At 51.8% G+C, this 17,320-nt stretch overlaps 5 protein-coding genes across 5 annotated transcripts; 4 read left to right on the forward strand and 1 right to left on the reverse strand.

The window, feature by feature from the left end:
• Positions 1 to 411: 411 nt before the first annotated feature.
• Positions 412 to 7,753, forward strand: JCM6883_001945 (uncharacterized protein; the record flags this gene model as incomplete). Its single annotated transcript, XM_076633963.1, has 14 exons — positions 412 to 420; positions 496 to 877; positions 943 to 1,038; positions 1,115 to 1,315; positions 1,440 to 1,583; positions 3,091 to 3,767; positions 3,825 to 5,969; positions 6,030 to 6,403; positions 6,472 to 6,646; positions 6,708 to 6,854; positions 6,918 to 7,174; positions 7,239 to 7,412; positions 7,485 to 7,592; positions 7,657 to 7,753. The coding sequence occupies 14 exons, from the start codon at positions 412 to 414 to the stop codon at positions 7,751 to 7,753; spliced, it is 4,986 nt and encodes a 1,661-aa protein (XP_076486042.1).
• Positions 7,754 to 8,056: 303 nt separating this feature from the next.
• JCM6883_001946 (uncharacterized protein) lies at positions 8,057 to 9,477 on the reverse strand (the record flags this gene model as incomplete). Its single annotated transcript, XM_076633964.1, has 4 exons — positions 8,057 to 8,249; positions 8,330 to 9,066; positions 9,157 to 9,386; positions 9,438 to 9,477. 4 exons carry the CDS (start codon positions 9,475 to 9,477, stop codon positions 8,057 to 8,059), a joined length of 1,200 nt encoding a protein of 399 aa, XP_076486043.1.
• Positions 9,478 to 9,605: 128 nt separating this feature from the next.
• On the forward strand, positions 9,606 to 12,390 carry JCM6883_001947 (uncharacterized protein; the record flags this gene model as incomplete). The annotated part of the gene is made up of 6 exons (XM_076633965.1): positions 9,606 to 9,915; positions 9,974 to 10,111; positions 10,185 to 11,244; positions 11,311 to 12,001; positions 12,075 to 12,137; positions 12,214 to 12,390. 6 exons carry the CDS (start codon positions 9,606 to 9,608, stop codon positions 12,388 to 12,390), a joined length of 2,439 nt encoding a protein of 812 aa, XP_076486044.1.
• A 376-nt stretch (positions 12,391 to 12,766) lies between these two features.
• On the forward strand, positions 12,767 to 15,613 carry JCM6883_001948 (proline--tRNA ligase; the record flags this gene model as incomplete). Its single annotated transcript, XM_076633966.1, has 11 exons — positions 12,767 to 13,064; positions 13,134 to 13,350; positions 13,450 to 13,603; positions 13,683 to 13,776; positions 13,849 to 13,867; positions 13,944 to 14,060; positions 14,126 to 14,201; positions 14,264 to 14,342; positions 14,402 to 15,012; positions 15,077 to 15,539; positions 15,609 to 15,613. 11 exons carry the CDS (start codon positions 12,767 to 12,769, stop codon positions 15,611 to 15,613), a joined length of 2,133 nt encoding a protein of 710 aa, XP_076486045.1.
• A 317-nt stretch (positions 15,614 to 15,930) lies between these two features.
• Positions 15,931 to 17,309, forward strand: JCM6883_001949 (uncharacterized protein; the record flags this gene model as incomplete). The annotated part of the gene is made up of 6 exons (XM_076633967.1): positions 15,931 to 16,104; positions 16,169 to 16,361; positions 16,437 to 16,549; positions 16,642 to 16,718; positions 16,803 to 17,024; positions 17,096 to 17,309. 6 exons carry the CDS (start codon positions 15,931 to 15,933, stop codon positions 17,307 to 17,309), a joined length of 993 nt encoding a protein of 330 aa, XP_076486046.1.
• Between the last annotated feature and the right edge of the window lie 11 nt (positions 17,310 to 17,320).

The raw sequence follows: 17,320 nt of genomic DNA on the forward strand, positions 1-17,320 counted from the left end.
AGGAAAGAACGTTTCTGTTGGAGGTTTCCCAACGCTAAACCGAAGCTTTGACTGCGTTGAATGAGGATTTTCGTGTCACTGACGTTCGCTCGATCTCGAGTTCGGGTGGGCGATTTCGAATCGCACGACGCCGAGACTGCCTTTAGGGCCGAATTTACTGTAACACCGCATCTCGAGAGTGAGAACCTTACGGAGAACGATGACGGAAGGAACGAAAACGTCACTCGTCGCGGAGGCTCTCGACGTCTTTCGAAAACCGACGTTGCGAAATCGTCGTTTTGGATCGGTCTCCCACCTCCAAATCTCGTTTCTGCTCTCGCTCTCTCTCTTCTCTCCTCTTCTTCTTCACTTTTACAGTACTCTCTTCGCACCCAAAAAACCACCCCTCAACCCCAAACAACTACTTTCGAAATGGACAAGGTGAGCTTTCTCTGCTTTCAAAGTTTCCGCTTCTTCGCTGTGCGAGATTGTTGACGAGTGGTCGTTCGCTTTTAGATCAAGCAAGTCTTCTCGCACGACTCTGACAAGACCGCCCACAACACGGCCACCCACAACTCGACCACTACTCCCTCTCACTCGACGACTTCGGCTTCCGAGACTGTTCCTTCTTCGGGCGTCGTTACCTCGGCCACTCCTACTTCGGCCACCCAAACCTCTGCTACTCACGGTGCCCACGAGACCGTCGGCGAGAAGATCCGCGAGCACGCTCACCCTCCTGCTCACCACCATTCGCAACCCAAGCAAGACGGACTTCTTAACGAAAACGATGCTAAGGCTGCCGTTCACGACCATCAACATCTTGCCGCGGTTACCCACGAGACTCATCAACGTCACGAGGTAGAGGAGGTCGAGCGTCAACGAGAGGTTGACCGACACGGTTAGTTTTCTTCCTCCGGTCTTTCTCTTGCTATATCGCTGACGTTTGGCTCGGTCTCGTTTCAGTTCATCATGTTCAACATCACGTTCAACCCGTTCTCGACACCCAACACTCTCAAGAGGGACATCACCAAAAGATCGTCCCCGAAACTAACATCAAGGGTAAGCTTGGATCCCAATTTCTGTCTCGTTCGCAGATCTGTCGTACTGACTATTTCGACGTTCCCCCTTCCTTCAGAGCGACACGTCGCCACCGATGAGGACAAGGCTATGCTCGCTTCGTTGAACACTGCCCGCGATGAACGACGAGAGGGTCCTTCCGAGAAGACCATCATTGACAAGGGCGAGCAAGTCCACACCAACACTTCCCACCACGTCCACCACCTCGTTCAACCCGTCATTGAGCGAGACACCCACGAGCACCACCGAACCCACACCGGTTAGTCTTTTCTTCGTCGTTCTTTTTTCGCAATTTACTGACTTCCCTCTCTTCTTCCCGTTCCCTTCCCCTCTCTTTCTCCTCTTCTTCCTGTCTGTCTTCGCTTTGTTCTACCTGTCCACAGTCGTCCCCATCCACCAAGAGACCCACGAGGCCCCTATCGTTCATCAATCTGTCGCCCACGAGCCTATGGCCCTTAAGGACTTCGTTTCCGGTGGAGGAGACCTCAAGTCAAACGTCGCTCACGACCCTAGCCTTTTGAACCGAGGTGAGGACTGCGAGCGAACCGTCGACGGACCCGCTGAGAAGCTCAAGGAGACCCTTGGTCTCGGATCCCACACCAACACGACCACTCCTACCGCTTAAACGCGGTTTGCATCTTCCCTTATATCATAGCATCCTCTTTACTTTCATCACCGTTTGATCCACTCGTACATACATACCAATAGTAAATCAGCAGTATTAACTTTGCAGTTCTTGTATGTTAACACAAATAACGAACTTTTCTCCATCTTTAGTTCGTAGGTCCGAGTCGAGAGTGAGCACTGGTGCAGGTGCGATCGGACTGGATTTTTTTTTTAGACAGCAAAGGAAGAGTGAAATTTGACCGGATCTCTCTTGCAATCCAGCCAAATCACATACGCTCACTCCTCAGCTTCGGAGAGCCGCCCTCTCGAGCGTGTGCATCACAGCCAAGGTAGCGATGCAGGTTGCAAGTTTTCACGACCGAAGGCTCCGGTCCAGCTGAAGCAAACCATCGCGGAAAACAGAGGACCGAGCTGAAACGACGAATTCTATTCCGTCCATTGCTTCGCCTCTTCTTAACATATTCGAGCAAGGTCAGAGCACAGAGTTTGAAGGCTCGTCCTAGGTACCGACCGCTGTGGCGCGGATTCAGGAGGCCCAAGGAGGATCAAGGGCAAAAGTTGCGAAAGTTGTCTCTTGGAATCCATCAATTCTCCCCTCCTCTCGCTGAGCGGTCAGAGAACGCGCCAGAACGACTTCTTCCAGTACACTGCAGTCTTGGGACGTCTGCGACAGCTGCCCAAAGAAGCTGGAACCGTCGAAGAAATGCAAACCTTTCCGCAAGTGTTCTACATTCGCTACTTGCGGTCTTCATACCTGGGGATGCGCCAGCGACGCGGTTGCGAGATGCCGGAGCTGCTGTCCGGACGAAGGTAGGCGCAGATATAGCACTCAATGAAGGCAAGGTTGAGCTCAACAGACGCCGAAATCGAGCGTCGCTCGCTGATTGCTGTCAACGATCTAGTCCACGGCGATTGGACAGGCCAGATAGACCCTGTAGTGGCGAAGTCATGGTCGAATCAAGCAACTTACTGTGCGCACAGTTGAGTCTGGAAGGTGTAAACCTTGCAAACTTCGATGGGAAAACAGACAACTCGACCGACTCAGCGCAGCTTTCGGCGCCTGGACCCTATAGACGGCGCTTACGTACCTCGTCAGGCGCGACAGAGTAGATAGTAGACATCCTCGACTGCAGAGACGAACTTCAGAAACCCGTTGCGAAATCGATTTTCCGTTTGGTTTGTTTTCTTTCTCTCTGGTTCTCTCAGCTACCGGTTTTATAACACGAAGAGAGCTTTGTCGGCCCGAGATAGGTCAGAAGAGAGCAGAAAATCTCACGTGTCAGAGAGCATCGCGTCCAGAGAGAGGGTTTGTTTTTCGCTCATCTTCTACCTTCTCTCTCACCAATACACGCAGTAAGTTGCGCTCAACCAGTAGCTGAAGCTCTCACTGACCATTCTACCTCGCAGTGTTTCAACCGGAAACGCCCTCTCGGGTGCTGAGACGGATTGAAGATCTGAATCAACAATCGCTTCCCGACCTCCCTGGACTCCCAGCCGACCAGACATCCTTTTCAGAAGATGGAGATTCTACAGTAGCTCATTCCCCGCCACCTCGCAACCCTTCTTCGACGCGAGTTGGCTCTCCGATTCTCCCTCCTTCAACAAATTCTCCTTACACCTCTACCCCTGCTCCTACGGCAACGTTCTACCGCTCCCAGTCGACAGTGATACCTTCTACTGCCTCGACACGGTACAGCGGCGGAAACGATACGACTTCGACTGCTCGACCTCCTCCTCAACTCGATAGCCTTCGAAGACCTCAACCTTCTACAGCCCGCAGCGAGATCGAAAGCAGCTTCAACGATACGATGAGTGAAATTGGGAAGAGGGGAGGAACAAGCTCGGAGGACGAAGATATGGTCGTTTTAAGCGGGAGCGGAGGAGAAGAAAGCGACCGAGAAGGAGCTGCGCCCGTCGTGAGAGACAGTGTAGAGCTATCAGAACTACCCGAACCTCGAGTGGAGACGGCAGAGACGACGAACGAAGATCAAACGACAAGGGACGAGCCGGAAACTTCGCTCGAAGAGGAACGACATCCTCTCGACGCTCTCAGCGTAGACGAATCGCTCGTCGAGCAACCTCAGGTTAGTCCCGTCCAATTCTTGACGATGCCTCGTTACTGACCTCTGCTCTCGCTTCAGAAACGTTCTGCGGCTCCTTCAGCTCTTTCTCCCCTTCGTGCTCGAGATCTCAACTCGACCACGATCGCCTCTCCCGAACTCGGTCGCAATTACTCTCCAAGAAACTCTCCCCACTCTCATCTGCAAGATTCTCTCCTGTCATCAGATCTCACTCCTTCTCGATCTCACGGTGACAAAACCCCTACCGCTTCTCTCACTCCGACTCGACTCGGCACTCCCACTCTAGACTCTCCGATCGCCTCTCTCACCCACGACTCGAACCTAGCGACTCCTCATGCGAATCAAACCGATGCAGCACGAAGAGCGAATCACCTTCTCACGACCCTTCGCTCAACCGCGAAACCTCGTTTCATTCGAGGAACTCCTCATCCCCTTCGTTCCGTTCGGAAAGCTTCCGATTCTTCTTCTTCTCTCGCACCTCCAGACGACGATCAACGATCAACTTCTTCGTTCGTTTCGGATCACTCTTCGAACGATTTGACGACTTTCCACGCGAAAGCGAATACTTCTCTCCCGTCTGGAGGATCGGCCGATGTAGGAGGTGCAACTTCGATAGGTAGTCGTTTCAACGGTGCGAAACTCAACGCGTACCTTCATCAGCTCAATACTCACCTCACGGAGGAGAATCAACAACTCGTGAAAACGCTCAAGAAGACGACGGACGTTAACGAACGACTTCAGTATACGATTCGGGAGATGAGCGTCGCAGGAGGAATCAGTGTCGACGACGTTTCGAGTTCGAGAAGGAGAGGGAGATCAAACACGGAGGAGGAGGACGAAAACGAAGGTTCTCGGATTGAAGTGCTTGGAAAGGAGCTAGAAGGTCTTGTTGATGGACAACGACGCATCCGAGGGTTGCAGGATCGATTCGAAGGGCAAGTTGGAGGTAAAGATGCTGCGACTCGGATTCAGGAACTCGAAGATGAAGTCGAACGGGCTCGACAACAAGCTACGGACAAAGACGACGAAATTCGGCACTTACGGGAGCAGATCCTCTCAAGTCAGAGCAAGTCGCCCGAAGCGGGAGGAGGAGATACGTCGTCGGCGAACCTCGTCGCAGAGCTTCAACAAGAAGTCTTCGACCTCAAAGATGCCCTCGACACTGCAACCTCAGAACGAGATACCGCCCAAGCCGACCTCGTCAAGCTCGAAGCCGATTTCACTGCAGCGGGACAAGCGAGCGAGAAAGATTTCGCGAACCTGCAAGGACGAATCGACGAGTTACTCGAGGATTTACAAGAAAAGGACGTCGAGGTTGAAGCGGTAAAACAACTCTTGGTCGATCAGGAGACTGAATTTGCGGAGAAGATGGAGGAGTTGGAAAGAGAGTTGAGCAAGGTCATGGAGGAACAGGAGAAGAAAGTTGAGGCGGCGAGGAATGAGTTGGAATCGAAGAGGAAGGAGGACGAATCGACAAGACGGAGCGAGAAGGAGGCTCTCGAACGAATCAAGGCGGAAAGGGATGCGCTCGAGCAGAGATTGGAGAAGGAAGGGAAAGCGCTGGATGAGGTTGTCGAGAAGGAAATCGCTTCGCTCAAACGGGATATCGAAGCGAGGGACGACGAGCTCAACCGAATGCAAGAAGAGTTGGAGGCGGCAGAAGGTAGCGACGAACAAGTTGAAGAACTCAAGAAACAGATCAAAGCGAAAGATGAAGAGATTCAACAACTCGAAGGCGCCCTCGACGAATCGGCTAGTCAACTCCTCCAGAACGAAGACGATCTCAGCTCTCTTCGACAACAACTCGCGAGTGAGAAGCAGGTCAACTCGTCGCTCTCAGCTCAGATCTCCCAATTCAGCGTCGTGAAAGCGAAATCACCTCTCGGTCAGGAAGTCTTCAACAGCGACAAGGACGACGTAATCGCTTCACTCGAGGAGGAGCTCGAAGAAGCGCGACAGGAGATTATTCAACTACACAAGAAACTCGCTTCGAACGCGAACGAGGACCGGTCAGCCGAAATCCGAGACCTCGAAATCCAGAAACTCGAAACGACGAAAGCGGACCTCGAAGATCGCGTCAAGTCACTTCGTCAGCAAGTCTCGATTCAGTTCTCCCCTACGAGTCAAACTCCCGATAAATCTTGGTTGCTTCGACCTCTTCCCGCCGTTCGAACTCCGAAAACTCCTGGTCAATTCCTCAGCAATGTGAGCACCATTCTTCGGCTCTACTGCTGCTTACCTGGAGACTGACCATTCTATCGACAGCTCTCGAACTGGAGCCCGAACGGCACCGCGAATGAAACGATTTCACCCCTCCTAGCTCAAATTCAGGAACTCGAACAAATGGTCGAACACTTACAGAAGCAGCTCGTCGCAGCGAACGACCAAATCGACAACAAGCTCGACAGACTTGAAGCTGCTGGATTCGACACGATCTCGATCGCTCGACAACTCTCGACTTCTCAAGGCAGGATCGCGGAACTCGAAGGACAACTCGAGCGACTCCTCGGCGAGAATGGATCGATCGAAAGAGTCAGAGCGAGATTGACCAAGGTGAACTGTCCCGAGTGTTCGACAACGTTCGACGCAAACAGAATGGTCAAACTCAGAGTTGATCAAAGCGGAATCTCGTTCGAAGGGTGAGCTCTGGTTTCTTCAGCCCTCTGCATGTCTCACTGGTCTGAATTTTGAACCGGCGTGTTCACAGTTTCACGACCCAAGGAAAGGCAGTCGATTCGCTTCGTTCCGATTTTGCATCAGCAACCGCCAAACTCGTCGAATTACGAACTGAAGTCACAGTGTTACGATCTCAAGCCTCTCGTTCCAAGAACCTTACCAGTGAGAAGGCTACCTTACTCGCTCACCAGGAATCGTTGTCGAAAGTGAGTCGAGCCGAAGTTCCGGACGTCTGCTGAATCGCTAACAGATGAAGCTCTTTTCTAGGATCTCCGACAAGCTCGTGACGAGATCTCGGTACTCGAGACGGATCTACGTACCGAACGATCTCGACTTCGAACTCTCGTAAGCGAGAACTCTGCAACCGCGAAAACGAGGTCGACTCTCGAAGCTCGTATCGCAACGCTCGAAACTGTGAGTCTCGCTCTCGCCAAGCGACCTCTCTCACACGAAGCTGATGAGCGATCGATTCGATAGGAGCTTCGCACCTCTGCCCGATCTGGCGCTTCCTCTACCGAGCTCGATTCCCTTCTCACCGCTCTCCGAACGAAAGAAGCCGAACAACGTCGACTCCAAGACGAACGAGGCGACATCCTGCGGGGCGTCGCGAGTCTCCAAGCGGACATGAACCGAGTGAGGCAAGAAGCGATCAGTCTCGGGTTGGATTTGGCGGGAGTGAGGAGGGAACGAGACGAGTTTGCGAAGAAACAGGCGATGGAGAAATCGGCGCAAAGGTACGTTCGACACACTCTTCGCACGATCATGCGTTGTGCTGACGCGATTTGTGCGTGATGGCAGTGTCGACGCGAAGTCGATTGACGAATTGAGGGCACGACACAAACAAGAATCGAAAGGATTACTCGTTCTCGTTCGGCAACTCAAATTGCGAGTCAATCGGGAAGCACAGTTCCGGTACCAAACTGGAGAACAGAAGGAGTACCTCTCGCGTGCGATCAAGGAGAAACAAGCAACGTACGAGCTCCTTTCTTCTCGTCGTTTCGGCAGTGAGGAACTGACTCGCAATGTTCTCGTTTCGTTACACAGTATCGATAGTATCATGTCACAACTGAACCTCTCTCTACCTGCCGAGGAACGCTCGAGACCGACTTTCCGAAGTGCAGCCCTCGCCATTTGCGCTCTTTCTCGAATGCGGTACGTCTCGTCCGTCACCCTCCTGCGATACTAGTACTGACCCACTCGCTGTTGGATGCGGTAGACGATTGAGTCAACAGTGGAAGGAGGATAGTGTACCGAAGAAGAGGTTGAGGGAACAAGCTTATCCCGAAGTGAGGGGGAAACCTTACCCTGCCTAGACTCGGCTTCTTTCTGATTCACTGTGGCTCGCCCGTCACCCTGTTGTACTTACTCTTGTGATAGATACCCTTAGCCTTTTTTTCGTCTTTCTTGATGTTTATTTTTCGCTTGTTCTTTTGCTGATCTCGTTGGCTCGTAACTTGACTCGTGCTTATCAAGACAAACTCACTTGGGACATACCAGAGAGAACGTGACGAGAAGGTGCAAGGTACGTAAACTCGAAGTCTTCGAGTACGAGTTCGAGGTGAGACATGTTTGGTTTCAATCATTTGACCTTGACTACTATCGACCTCCAGCTCTGATTACCACTCCTCCTCATCAATCACTAACAAGCACTTCGACAGATCTAGCTCCACCAATTCGGGTCCGTGGTAGTCGATTCGAGGTTCCTTTCGTTTCTCGTCTTCCGTGAGAGGCTCCCAACAGTCGAAGACGTTCGGGAATGCGAGGCGAAGGTCGTCTTCGACTGAAGGAAGGAATAGTACTCCATTACGTCTGTAGGGGAACGTCGAGTTGAGTCAGGGACGGGCAGGAACCGAAGCTAAGGAAGAGGCAACAGAGACAGAGCAACTCACTTTGTGATGGAGTGACGGAAAAGCTTGATATCATATTTCGCATCGGACGAGGTTCCGAACGTCCCGATGAGCTTGAGACGATGAAGACGGGGGAAGAGGTAGGAGTGGAAGATGAGGTAAAGCTCGAAAGCGAAGCGAATTTCGATAGTGAGGTTTTCGAGAGACTTGAACGGGTGGCCAAGGTGAATCGGGTTTGGCACAATGTCCGCAAGAACCGCATCGGGGTCCTGAGTCATAAGCTCATAGTGAAGGAACACTTTCCAATGAGTTGGGGCTAAAGCTTGCACTATCTCGTTCAATTCGTCAAAATACTCGTCCAGGGTTTGCTCGTCTTCCTCCACATCTTTGTAGGTCAACCACTTGTCGAGGGTCACGCGTGCGCCGGTACGGAGAGGGTTTTCTGGAAAGTCGTCGAGAAGATCGTCATAGTCATAGAAATTCGGAAAGTGGAGTATTCGGTCGAAAGCTTCGAGAAGAAACGGCGCGAGTCGACAACCCCTCAATCCATCGAGATAGAGCTCTTTGATTGTCGCGCGCCGGAGTCCGAGTGGACCAAAGAGGCGAGCGACGAAGTCAGCGTCCAGCGAAGTTTTCGCAGACGTGAAAGAGGTAAGGTGTCGGAAGAAAGACGAGAATTCGAGGTGGAACACGAAGCAGTCGTCGAGTGGCTTGTTCGCTCGTTTGTTTACCGATACAGCAGTGTCGTCCTTCGGTTTGGGACCTGCAACGAAAGTAAGCTATAATAAGGCGAAAAATCGAAACCCAACTCGAATCAATTTCGCGCCTCACTATCGGTGACAGAGGCTTTCCTGCGACGAGGAACTCACAGATTCGGGCAATACTACCTCCTCGTCGCTCTTCCTTCCATAGCAAACAGTCCAAGGGTTGACGTTCCTCCCGCAGAGGTTCCCCCAGTGCGCCGTCTTCCTCGGGCTCACAATCACCGGATGACGATAGATCTGTGGGTTACAGATCGAATACAGTGTCTTGTTGACCCTGGCGAGAGCGGAGAGGGTTTGTTGTCCCTCGGAGAGGAGGGGATCTTGTTGGATTGAATCTGTGGGGAACAGTCAGCTCGGGAAGAATCCGATAAGGTGAGGAGACTGACCAGCGATCAGAGAGAGTAGTTCAGGAGGTAGGTTGTCCATTTTGAGTTGGTCGAGGTGAGTGAAAGAGGTCAAGCTCGAATTTGAACTCTTTCGCTTCCTCACTTTCACTCGGCATCTCGTTCCCGCCTAGCAAAGAGATCTCGAGTTATTCATACGCTCTAGGAAGGATGGCAGAAGCCTCTACCTCTACCGCGACCCCTACTCCAGCCCCAACAATCACCACAACTGATCAAGAACCCGCTCCTCCCGCTCCTCGTCGTGACCCTCTCCCCGGTTGTTACACCGTAGTATGGGGTCGCAACTCGAGAGAAGAACCGAATTTCATCAAGTTGTCGCATACGTTCGGGGATGGAGATGCTGCGAGATGGCCTGATGAAGGTCCTGATATGACTTTGCTCGGGAACGAACACGATAAACAGAGACAATGGAGGAAGACTGCTGGAGAGTTACTCGCGAAAGATTTGGGTCATTACAATGGTCAGTCTCTTCAACACTCCCTCTCGAAAGAGATTTCCAGCTGAATTTGTTCGCACAGGCGAGAATGCGAGTCATTGGATGTTGGCGGATTTACCGAAAGGTTATGCGTTGTTCCAACAAGTTACGCATCCGAAAGGGGAACAATTGAACAAAGATGGGGGAGCAAAGAGACTTCGTTTAGATCGATTCATTTATGGTACGTTCGATCTCTCTCCTCAATCGATCTCCGACGAGAGCTTGATGTTTTTGAGATGTCCGTCGTACGATAGGTCACGAAGGCCGCAAGTTACGTTCAGCAATCTCGTTAGGAAAACATGTCAGTTGGCAAATCTTCGGCAAGAATGGACCTTGTCCTTGTGACGGGTGTAAAGTCGTTGGGAAAGCTGCCGAAGGAGGAGGAGGAGGAGGATCACCCGCCGTCAAAGGAGGAGGAGGAGCAAAGAAACGTAAAGCGGGAGAAGGAACTGAAGATGCAGGGGAAGATAGTGGAGACGTTTCTTCCGCAACGAATAAGGGGGCGAGAGCTCGACCGAAGTTGGCGAGAACGGCAGCGAGTAGGGCAGCGGCGAGGGGAAAGGGGAAGAGGAAGGGGAAAGGGAGGGATTGGGACGATGAGGAAGATGATGAGGATGATATCATGTACGACGAAGAGGATGACGACGATGGAGGCTATTCTTCAGATTACACGACCGCAGGAGGAACGAAAACTACTTCTTCGGGAAGACAATCGAAACCTAGTACGAAAGTTGGTCAACAGGCGCAAGCTCAAACTCAAGCTCAATCGACTCCGACTCCTTACGAGACTCCAAACGACGTCTTCTCGGAATTCATGACTCCTGCGCCTCCCGACCTCGCCTCTCACGCTTCGTACATCTCTGTCGAAGACGTTCAACGAGACCTCCGATTCCCAACCTGTCCTCGAGTCGGCGAATTGATTTGGGTTCGAGTTCCCCTCGCACGACCTCCCGGTTCTCAAAGGAAATACATCGGAGACGCCGATTTATCGCGATGGCCCGGAATCGTTCGAGCGAGGAGTTTCGCGAATATCGAAAAAGAACAAGACGTCAAATTCAAAGTTGAACTTCTCGCTCAGAACCCGAGTGACGCCCTCGAAGGAGTCAAGATTGAGAATACGTTACCGTGGATTCAATTCGTTCCGGCGAATACGGCCCATATGGATCGATTCTTGTGGAGTTGGGAACAGTTCAACAAGGAGGGGAAGAAGAAAGGATGGGGAGATATTCAGGCGGAGGGGTGGCCGTCCGTAGTGGGATCGTATTGGAGAGCTCATCGGATTGCGAAATGTTTCGCAGCGATTCAGATTCGATCGTAAGTCTCAAATACTTCACTCGCTGTCGTGCGTTCGTGAACTGATCGACTCCTTGTGACTTGCAGACTTCCGACGATCTCTGTCGGTACTCATCTCGCTGCCCCACCTGGAGTCCTCGCAACTACCCGTTCCCTCTTGAAACAAATGCCTCCTCAATCTCGATTCCTCACCCATTCTCACGTACTCTACGGACCCGAGCTCGTTCACGTAGGAGATTTCGTTCGACTCGCTCCTGGATCCGACTTGGGTCCTACGATCGATCGATCCGGCTACGACCCCGAAAAGAAACTACTCAACATGTCCCTCATCCTTCACATTCAACTAATCTACCGAGGAGGAACCGGTTCACCTTTGATGGCTCGAGGACCGATCTACGAGATGGTTGAACTCCCCGAACGTAACGAAGAACAATACCGCAACAACGCACGAGCGTTTGGTCCCGAAATCTCAACTTCAATCCTGAAAACGATGCCTCGACCGTTCCCTCACCACAAATGGCGCCTCGCTTCTACGAGAGGAGAGGTCGATGTTCTGTTTGGAGATATCGCGGGGAGGTATCACGCGTTGAATCGATACGTGAATGAGAAATTGGAGATTATTGATCAGGTTTTGGCGAGGGCGAATCAACAGGTCGAGAAGAAGGAAGATATGTCACAGTGGTCGATTAGTAAAGGGGGTTATGGGTTGAATGGTCATGATGCGTTGAAGTTGACGTTGGCTGGGTTGGAAGGTGAATCGAGAACGACGAGAATTATCGTAAGTCTCCGCACGTTCTGTCTCTGTGGGCGTATAACCCTGAGCTCACTAGTCTCTCTCTCGCGCGGAACAGGCTGAGAATGGAGCTATGGGTACTCGAGATGATCAACTTCGAATCGCCGAGGAACAAGCTCGCGTTAGTCTTTAGTCTCTCTCCACCTATCCCTTTCATATCGCTACCTCGACTGACCTCTGATCTCGTCCATTCTCAGGCCATTCCCGCCGATCCGAAACTCGTTGGAAAACCCAAACCTGCCGCTCCCGCCGATTCGAAAACTTCTGCAGCAGCGAAGAAGGGAACGCCGGCAGGTGCCAGTCAAGTGACGAAACCGAGATCTACTGGAGCCGGCACCGCGTCTGGAACGGGCAAGGGAGCTGGGGCGAAGTAGAGCAGAGCGAGAGCGAGCTGTAGCGATGGATTCTCAGACTTTTCTGTTTCGGTTTTTTCTTTTCTCGGGATTTGCGCAATTCGATCTGTTGTTATCACTTCATCTGGGCTTTACTGGTCAGTCAGAGCAAAAGAGATCGAGAGACGGGTCGACTCTGAGCGCGAGCGAGTCTTTCAGCTCTTTCCTGCTCACCCCTCTTCGGCTCTCAATCACGACGGCCCTCCGTAGGATCAGTAGCTTAGGGCCTAGTCTCTATTGCCTCTCTAGCGTTCGCCCTCCCCTCGTCCCCCTCGTTCGAGTACCAAAGAGCAACTCTTTCCATTCGACTCATCAAACCTTCAAGCGTCGATACAACCCTTTACCCGATCCTATCGAGATGGACGTTTCAGCACTCACTACACGACTTACGAACCTCGGACTTTCTCCCCCTTCCTCGAGTTCGGGAGGAGGAGGAGAATCGACCACCAAAGTCCTCAGTTACTTCTTCAACCCGAAATCGGGATCGAAACACCCTGATAACGCTGAACAAGACCTCAAGTTGGTCGTAGTTGCGATTGAGGAAGAGAAGAACCTAGGACCGGCGAAGGCATTGGCGGCGAGTGTTGGATTGAAAGATATGAGAGCTGTTAGTGGTGCAGACCTCGAGAAACTCATCGGTCGTACTAGGGATCAAGGTGAGCTACTTTATCACTCCTCTCGAAAGGCTGGAGAGGCGATCGACTGACTCTCTCGAGTGAATTCAGCTTCTCCCCTTTCTCTCCCCGCTGAACTCGCTCCTTCGACCCTCGTAATCACTTCGAAGTCACTCTCTTCCATCTCGGCGATCAGCGTCCCTTCCCCTTCGAACCCTGCCGAACCGCTTTCCCTTTCCGCTGCCGAATTCGAGAAAATCGTCAATCGATTGAAGGAGGAAGGTGCTGCTGTCAAACAAGCTGAATTTGTGGTCAAAGGTGCGGAACCGTGAGTATTTTGAACTTTTCTCCCCTGTCAAGCCGCTCGCAGTGAGCGAAGTACATCGATTATTGACTCGATTCTCGTTTCTTTGGCTTCTTTTTCTAGTCCTGCGACTGCTCCCAAACCCGCTGCCGCCGCTGCTCAAAAAGCTACTTCCGATAACAAGAAACCTCAATCTGAGCTCGAAGGTCAAGCCGGAGTTCAACTCGGTTTGACCGTCAAGAAGGAACAAGCAGTTTTCGGAGAATGGTACCAACAAGTCAGCATCCCCTGCACTTATTCGCTTACTCTCTCTCGAATGATTGAAGCTGATATGTGATATAATCGGATGTTGACAGGTTTTGATCAAGGGAGAGATGCTCGATTATTACGATATTTCGGGTTGTTACATTTTGAAACCTTGGTCGTATGGAATTTGGCAAGAAATCCAAAGTAAGTCAACCTCTGCACTCTCTGACATAGTCTGTCGCTCACCGACCTTTGCTTTCCCCACTCTTCGATCAGCCTGGTTCGATCGTCACATGTGAGTTTTCTTTCTGCCTCTCTTCGCATCCGAAACTCGGAATTCGGGCTGACGTTCTCCTCGAACGACCATGCAGCAAAGCACTCGGAGTTAGCAACGCCTACTTCCCTATGTTCGTCTCCAACACCGTTCTCGAACGAGAAAAGGATCACATTGAAGGATTCGCTCCCGAGGTCGCATGGGTTACTCGAGCGTAGGTCTCGCTCTCGCTTCCCTCAAATATAACGTGATTGACTAACGGACGAAGGATGCCTACAGCGGACAATCTGAACTAGATGTTCCGATCGCGATTCGTCCGACTTCGGAAACTGTTATGTACCCTTACTACGCCAAGGTGAGCCGACTCTCTCCCTCTTTCGTCTGAGGCTATCTCCTGACAGGTTGCGTGACGTACAGTGGATTCGCTCTCACCGAGATCTCCCTTTGAAACTCAACCAATGGAACTCTGTCGTTCGATGGGAATTCAAAAACCCTCGTGAGTCGCTTTCTCCCTCGTTCTTGACGACCTGTCGCTCACCCGCCCAACTCGCGTAGAACCTTTCCTCCGAACCCGAGAGTTCTTGTGGCAAGAAGGTCACACGGCGTTCCTCACGAAAGCCGAAGCCGACGAAGAAGTTTTGCAAATCCTCGACTTGTACCGACGAGTCTACGAAGAACTCCTCGCCGTCCCCGTCATTCCCGGAGTCAAATCCGAAAAGGAGAAGTTCGCTGGAGGTCTATACACAACCACGGTCGAAGGATTCATCCCTACTACGGGACGAGGAATCCAAGGAGGAACTTCTCACTGTTTGGGACAAAACTTCTCGAAGATGTTTGGAATCAACGTTGAAGACCCGGCGAACCCTGGAGGAGACAAATTGGACGTTTGGCAAAACTCGTGGGGACTTTCGACGAGGTCGATCGGAGTTATGGTTATGGTTCATGGAGATGACAAAGGTTTGGTCTTACCTCCTCGAGTCGCTCAATTACAAGCCGTTATCATTCCCGTTGGAATCACGGCGAAGACGACTGAGGAACAGAGGAAGAACCTCGAGGATGAGGCGGATCGAATCGCGAAGGAATTGGTCAAGGCTGGAATCAGGGCAAAGGCAGATTTGAGGGATGGTTACACTCCTGGGTTCAAGTACAACGACTGGGAACTCAAGGTGCGTCTCGAGTCTGATACAAAAGAAGTCTCTCGACTGATCTTGTTTGTCCTCGCGAGCACAGGGAGTCCCTCTTCGACTCGAACTCGGACCCAAAGATCTCGAGAAACAATCCGTCATGTCGGTTCGACGTGACACCGGAGCGAAAGCTTCTCTCCCTCTCGCGGATCTCAACTCGGCTCTCCCTGCTCTCCTCGAAACGATCCACCACGACATGTTGAACCGAGCTCGTGAAACCTTCGACAAATCCATCACGGTTGTCACTGAATGGAAGGATCTCGTTCCCGCTCTCAACAACAACCATATCACCGCTCTCCCTTGGTGTGAGATCGAGAAATGTGAGGATGAGATCAAGAAACGAAGTGCGGCGGAATCGGTCGAGGGAGCAGAGGACGAGAAGGCTCCGTCGGCGGGTGCGAAATCGTTGTGTATCCCGCATGATCAGAGCAAGTTTGGTTCGATCGAGGGAAAGAAGTGCCCCAACTGTTCGCAACCCGCGAAACGATGGACTCTTTTCGGTCGATCTTGTGAGTCTTTCCCATGTTCTCTATCTACTGTGTCTGAGCCTGACCTCTCCCCCTTGTTCGCGCTCGCAGACTAGACGAAGAGTCGAGGAAGAAGAGAAAGAAAGGAAGGATTTCGTATTTTTTTGGTTTATCAGGTCGGCGAGTCGTTTCTTCACAATGCATATTGCCTTTCACACAATCTCTCAGTCTGTATCCGTCGTCGTGTGAGACTTCTTGGAGACCTCCGTCGGTCTGATTGAGCACGGATCTTCCGCGGTGAAAGCAAAGATCGTTTTTCGAATCGGGTTCGGTTCCCTCGCCAGAACTCTTTGCTCTTTCTCCTCACTCTGCCATCTTCAAGCTCTCACAACCTCGCATCGACGTCGAACAAGAGCTGCGAAAACCGACCTTGATGCGGCTACCTCGAAACGCTCGAACGAGATCCTCTTCTGCTCTCCAGCTCATTCTTCTTCTCGGCCTCTTTTTAATTCCGCCTATCGAAGCCGCGACAACGACGAACAGTCCGACCACACATGAGGATTTAGGGTTTCATAACCCGACAAGTGCCGGCGGTTCTTGGTTGACCGTACTTTCTCTCCTGCCTCTCCCCGTCGTCTTCCTCGCTGATCCCTCACTCGCAATACTCCCAGAAATGGAACAACTGGTGGGCAGGCGGAGAGCCGCTCAACGTCGTCATCTCATTGCATTCCGATCGACGAATCCTCGATGATTTCGATACTTTCCTCGACTATTGCGCATCGTTGCGGTTCAGTCGACAATGCTTCCAATGGGCAGACGGGGATAGTTTGCAAGCGGCGAACCTGGGGGACGGGAATGAGTTCGGTGAGCTTCTTTTGTCGAGAGATTGAGGCGGAAGACGAAGCGATGAGCTGATGAGATGGGTGGAGGGGGCGATAGTGAATCAATCGACGATTCTGAGGTATAATTACGACGATCCGATATTCGGGACTTGTTCTGAGAGTCTACAGGGAGGAAATCATTTCAGAATCTTTCATCAGAATGGAACGAACGTGAGTATTTTCTTCCTTGCCTGTTGTCTACCCTAGACTCAGGAGACGATACTGACCGCCTTGTGAGTATGGTCGTTCGGGCGAGAGGGCAGGCGGACACGGGAGCTTGGTTTTTGGCCGTTTCGAAAGAACATAATCTTGCGAAGAACCACGACATCGTTCCGAACGGGTGAGCCTCCTCCCCTCTTCTACTCTTCACGCTCTACGCTTTACCTCGGCTCAAACGCGCAATGAATCCCATTGAATGCCGTAGATACGACCTAGGCCGCGACGAATTGATCGAAATCGCTCTTAATCCGAACGGTACTCGATCCCCGATCTCGAAGACCCTGTATAAAGCGACAGTACGAGAATTCAGTGGTCCAGAGTTCCTCGGAAACGTCAAGACGGAGGAGATCAACCATAAAGTTGCGATTGATGGGAGAATCGCCGTTTTGACGGTCGAGATCGTCGGGGAAGGGGATGGGAAGACTGCGTGAGTGTCACTCTCTTCTTTTCGACCAGTGTCCCGTTGCAAAGAGTTGATAGAGAATGAGGGAGGCGCAGGAGTTCGAGCTGGTTCACTTCGATTACTTTAACGACTTTCCTCGTCTTTATCGGAGTTGTCGTTTTCGGGATCAGCTCACTCGGACTGTTCCTGTTTATACATTATCATCATCACAGGCACGTACTGATCGTGACGGCGCCGTGGGAGGTAGAAGCTGGAAAAGGAGACGGAAGGGGGAAAGAAGAGTTTCCGTTGTTGGATCGCCAGAAATGAAGCTCGGGGCT

The sequence above is a fragment of the Sporobolomyces salmoneus genome (assembly GCF_050403485.1).
Source record: "Sporobolomyces salmoneus JCM6883 DNA, S_salmoneus_JCM6883_v1_ctg48, whole genome shotgun sequence".
Lineage (NCBI taxonomy): Eukaryota > Fungi > Basidiomycota > Microbotryomycetes > Sporidiobolales > Sporidiobolaceae > Sporobolomyces > Sporobolomyces salmoneus.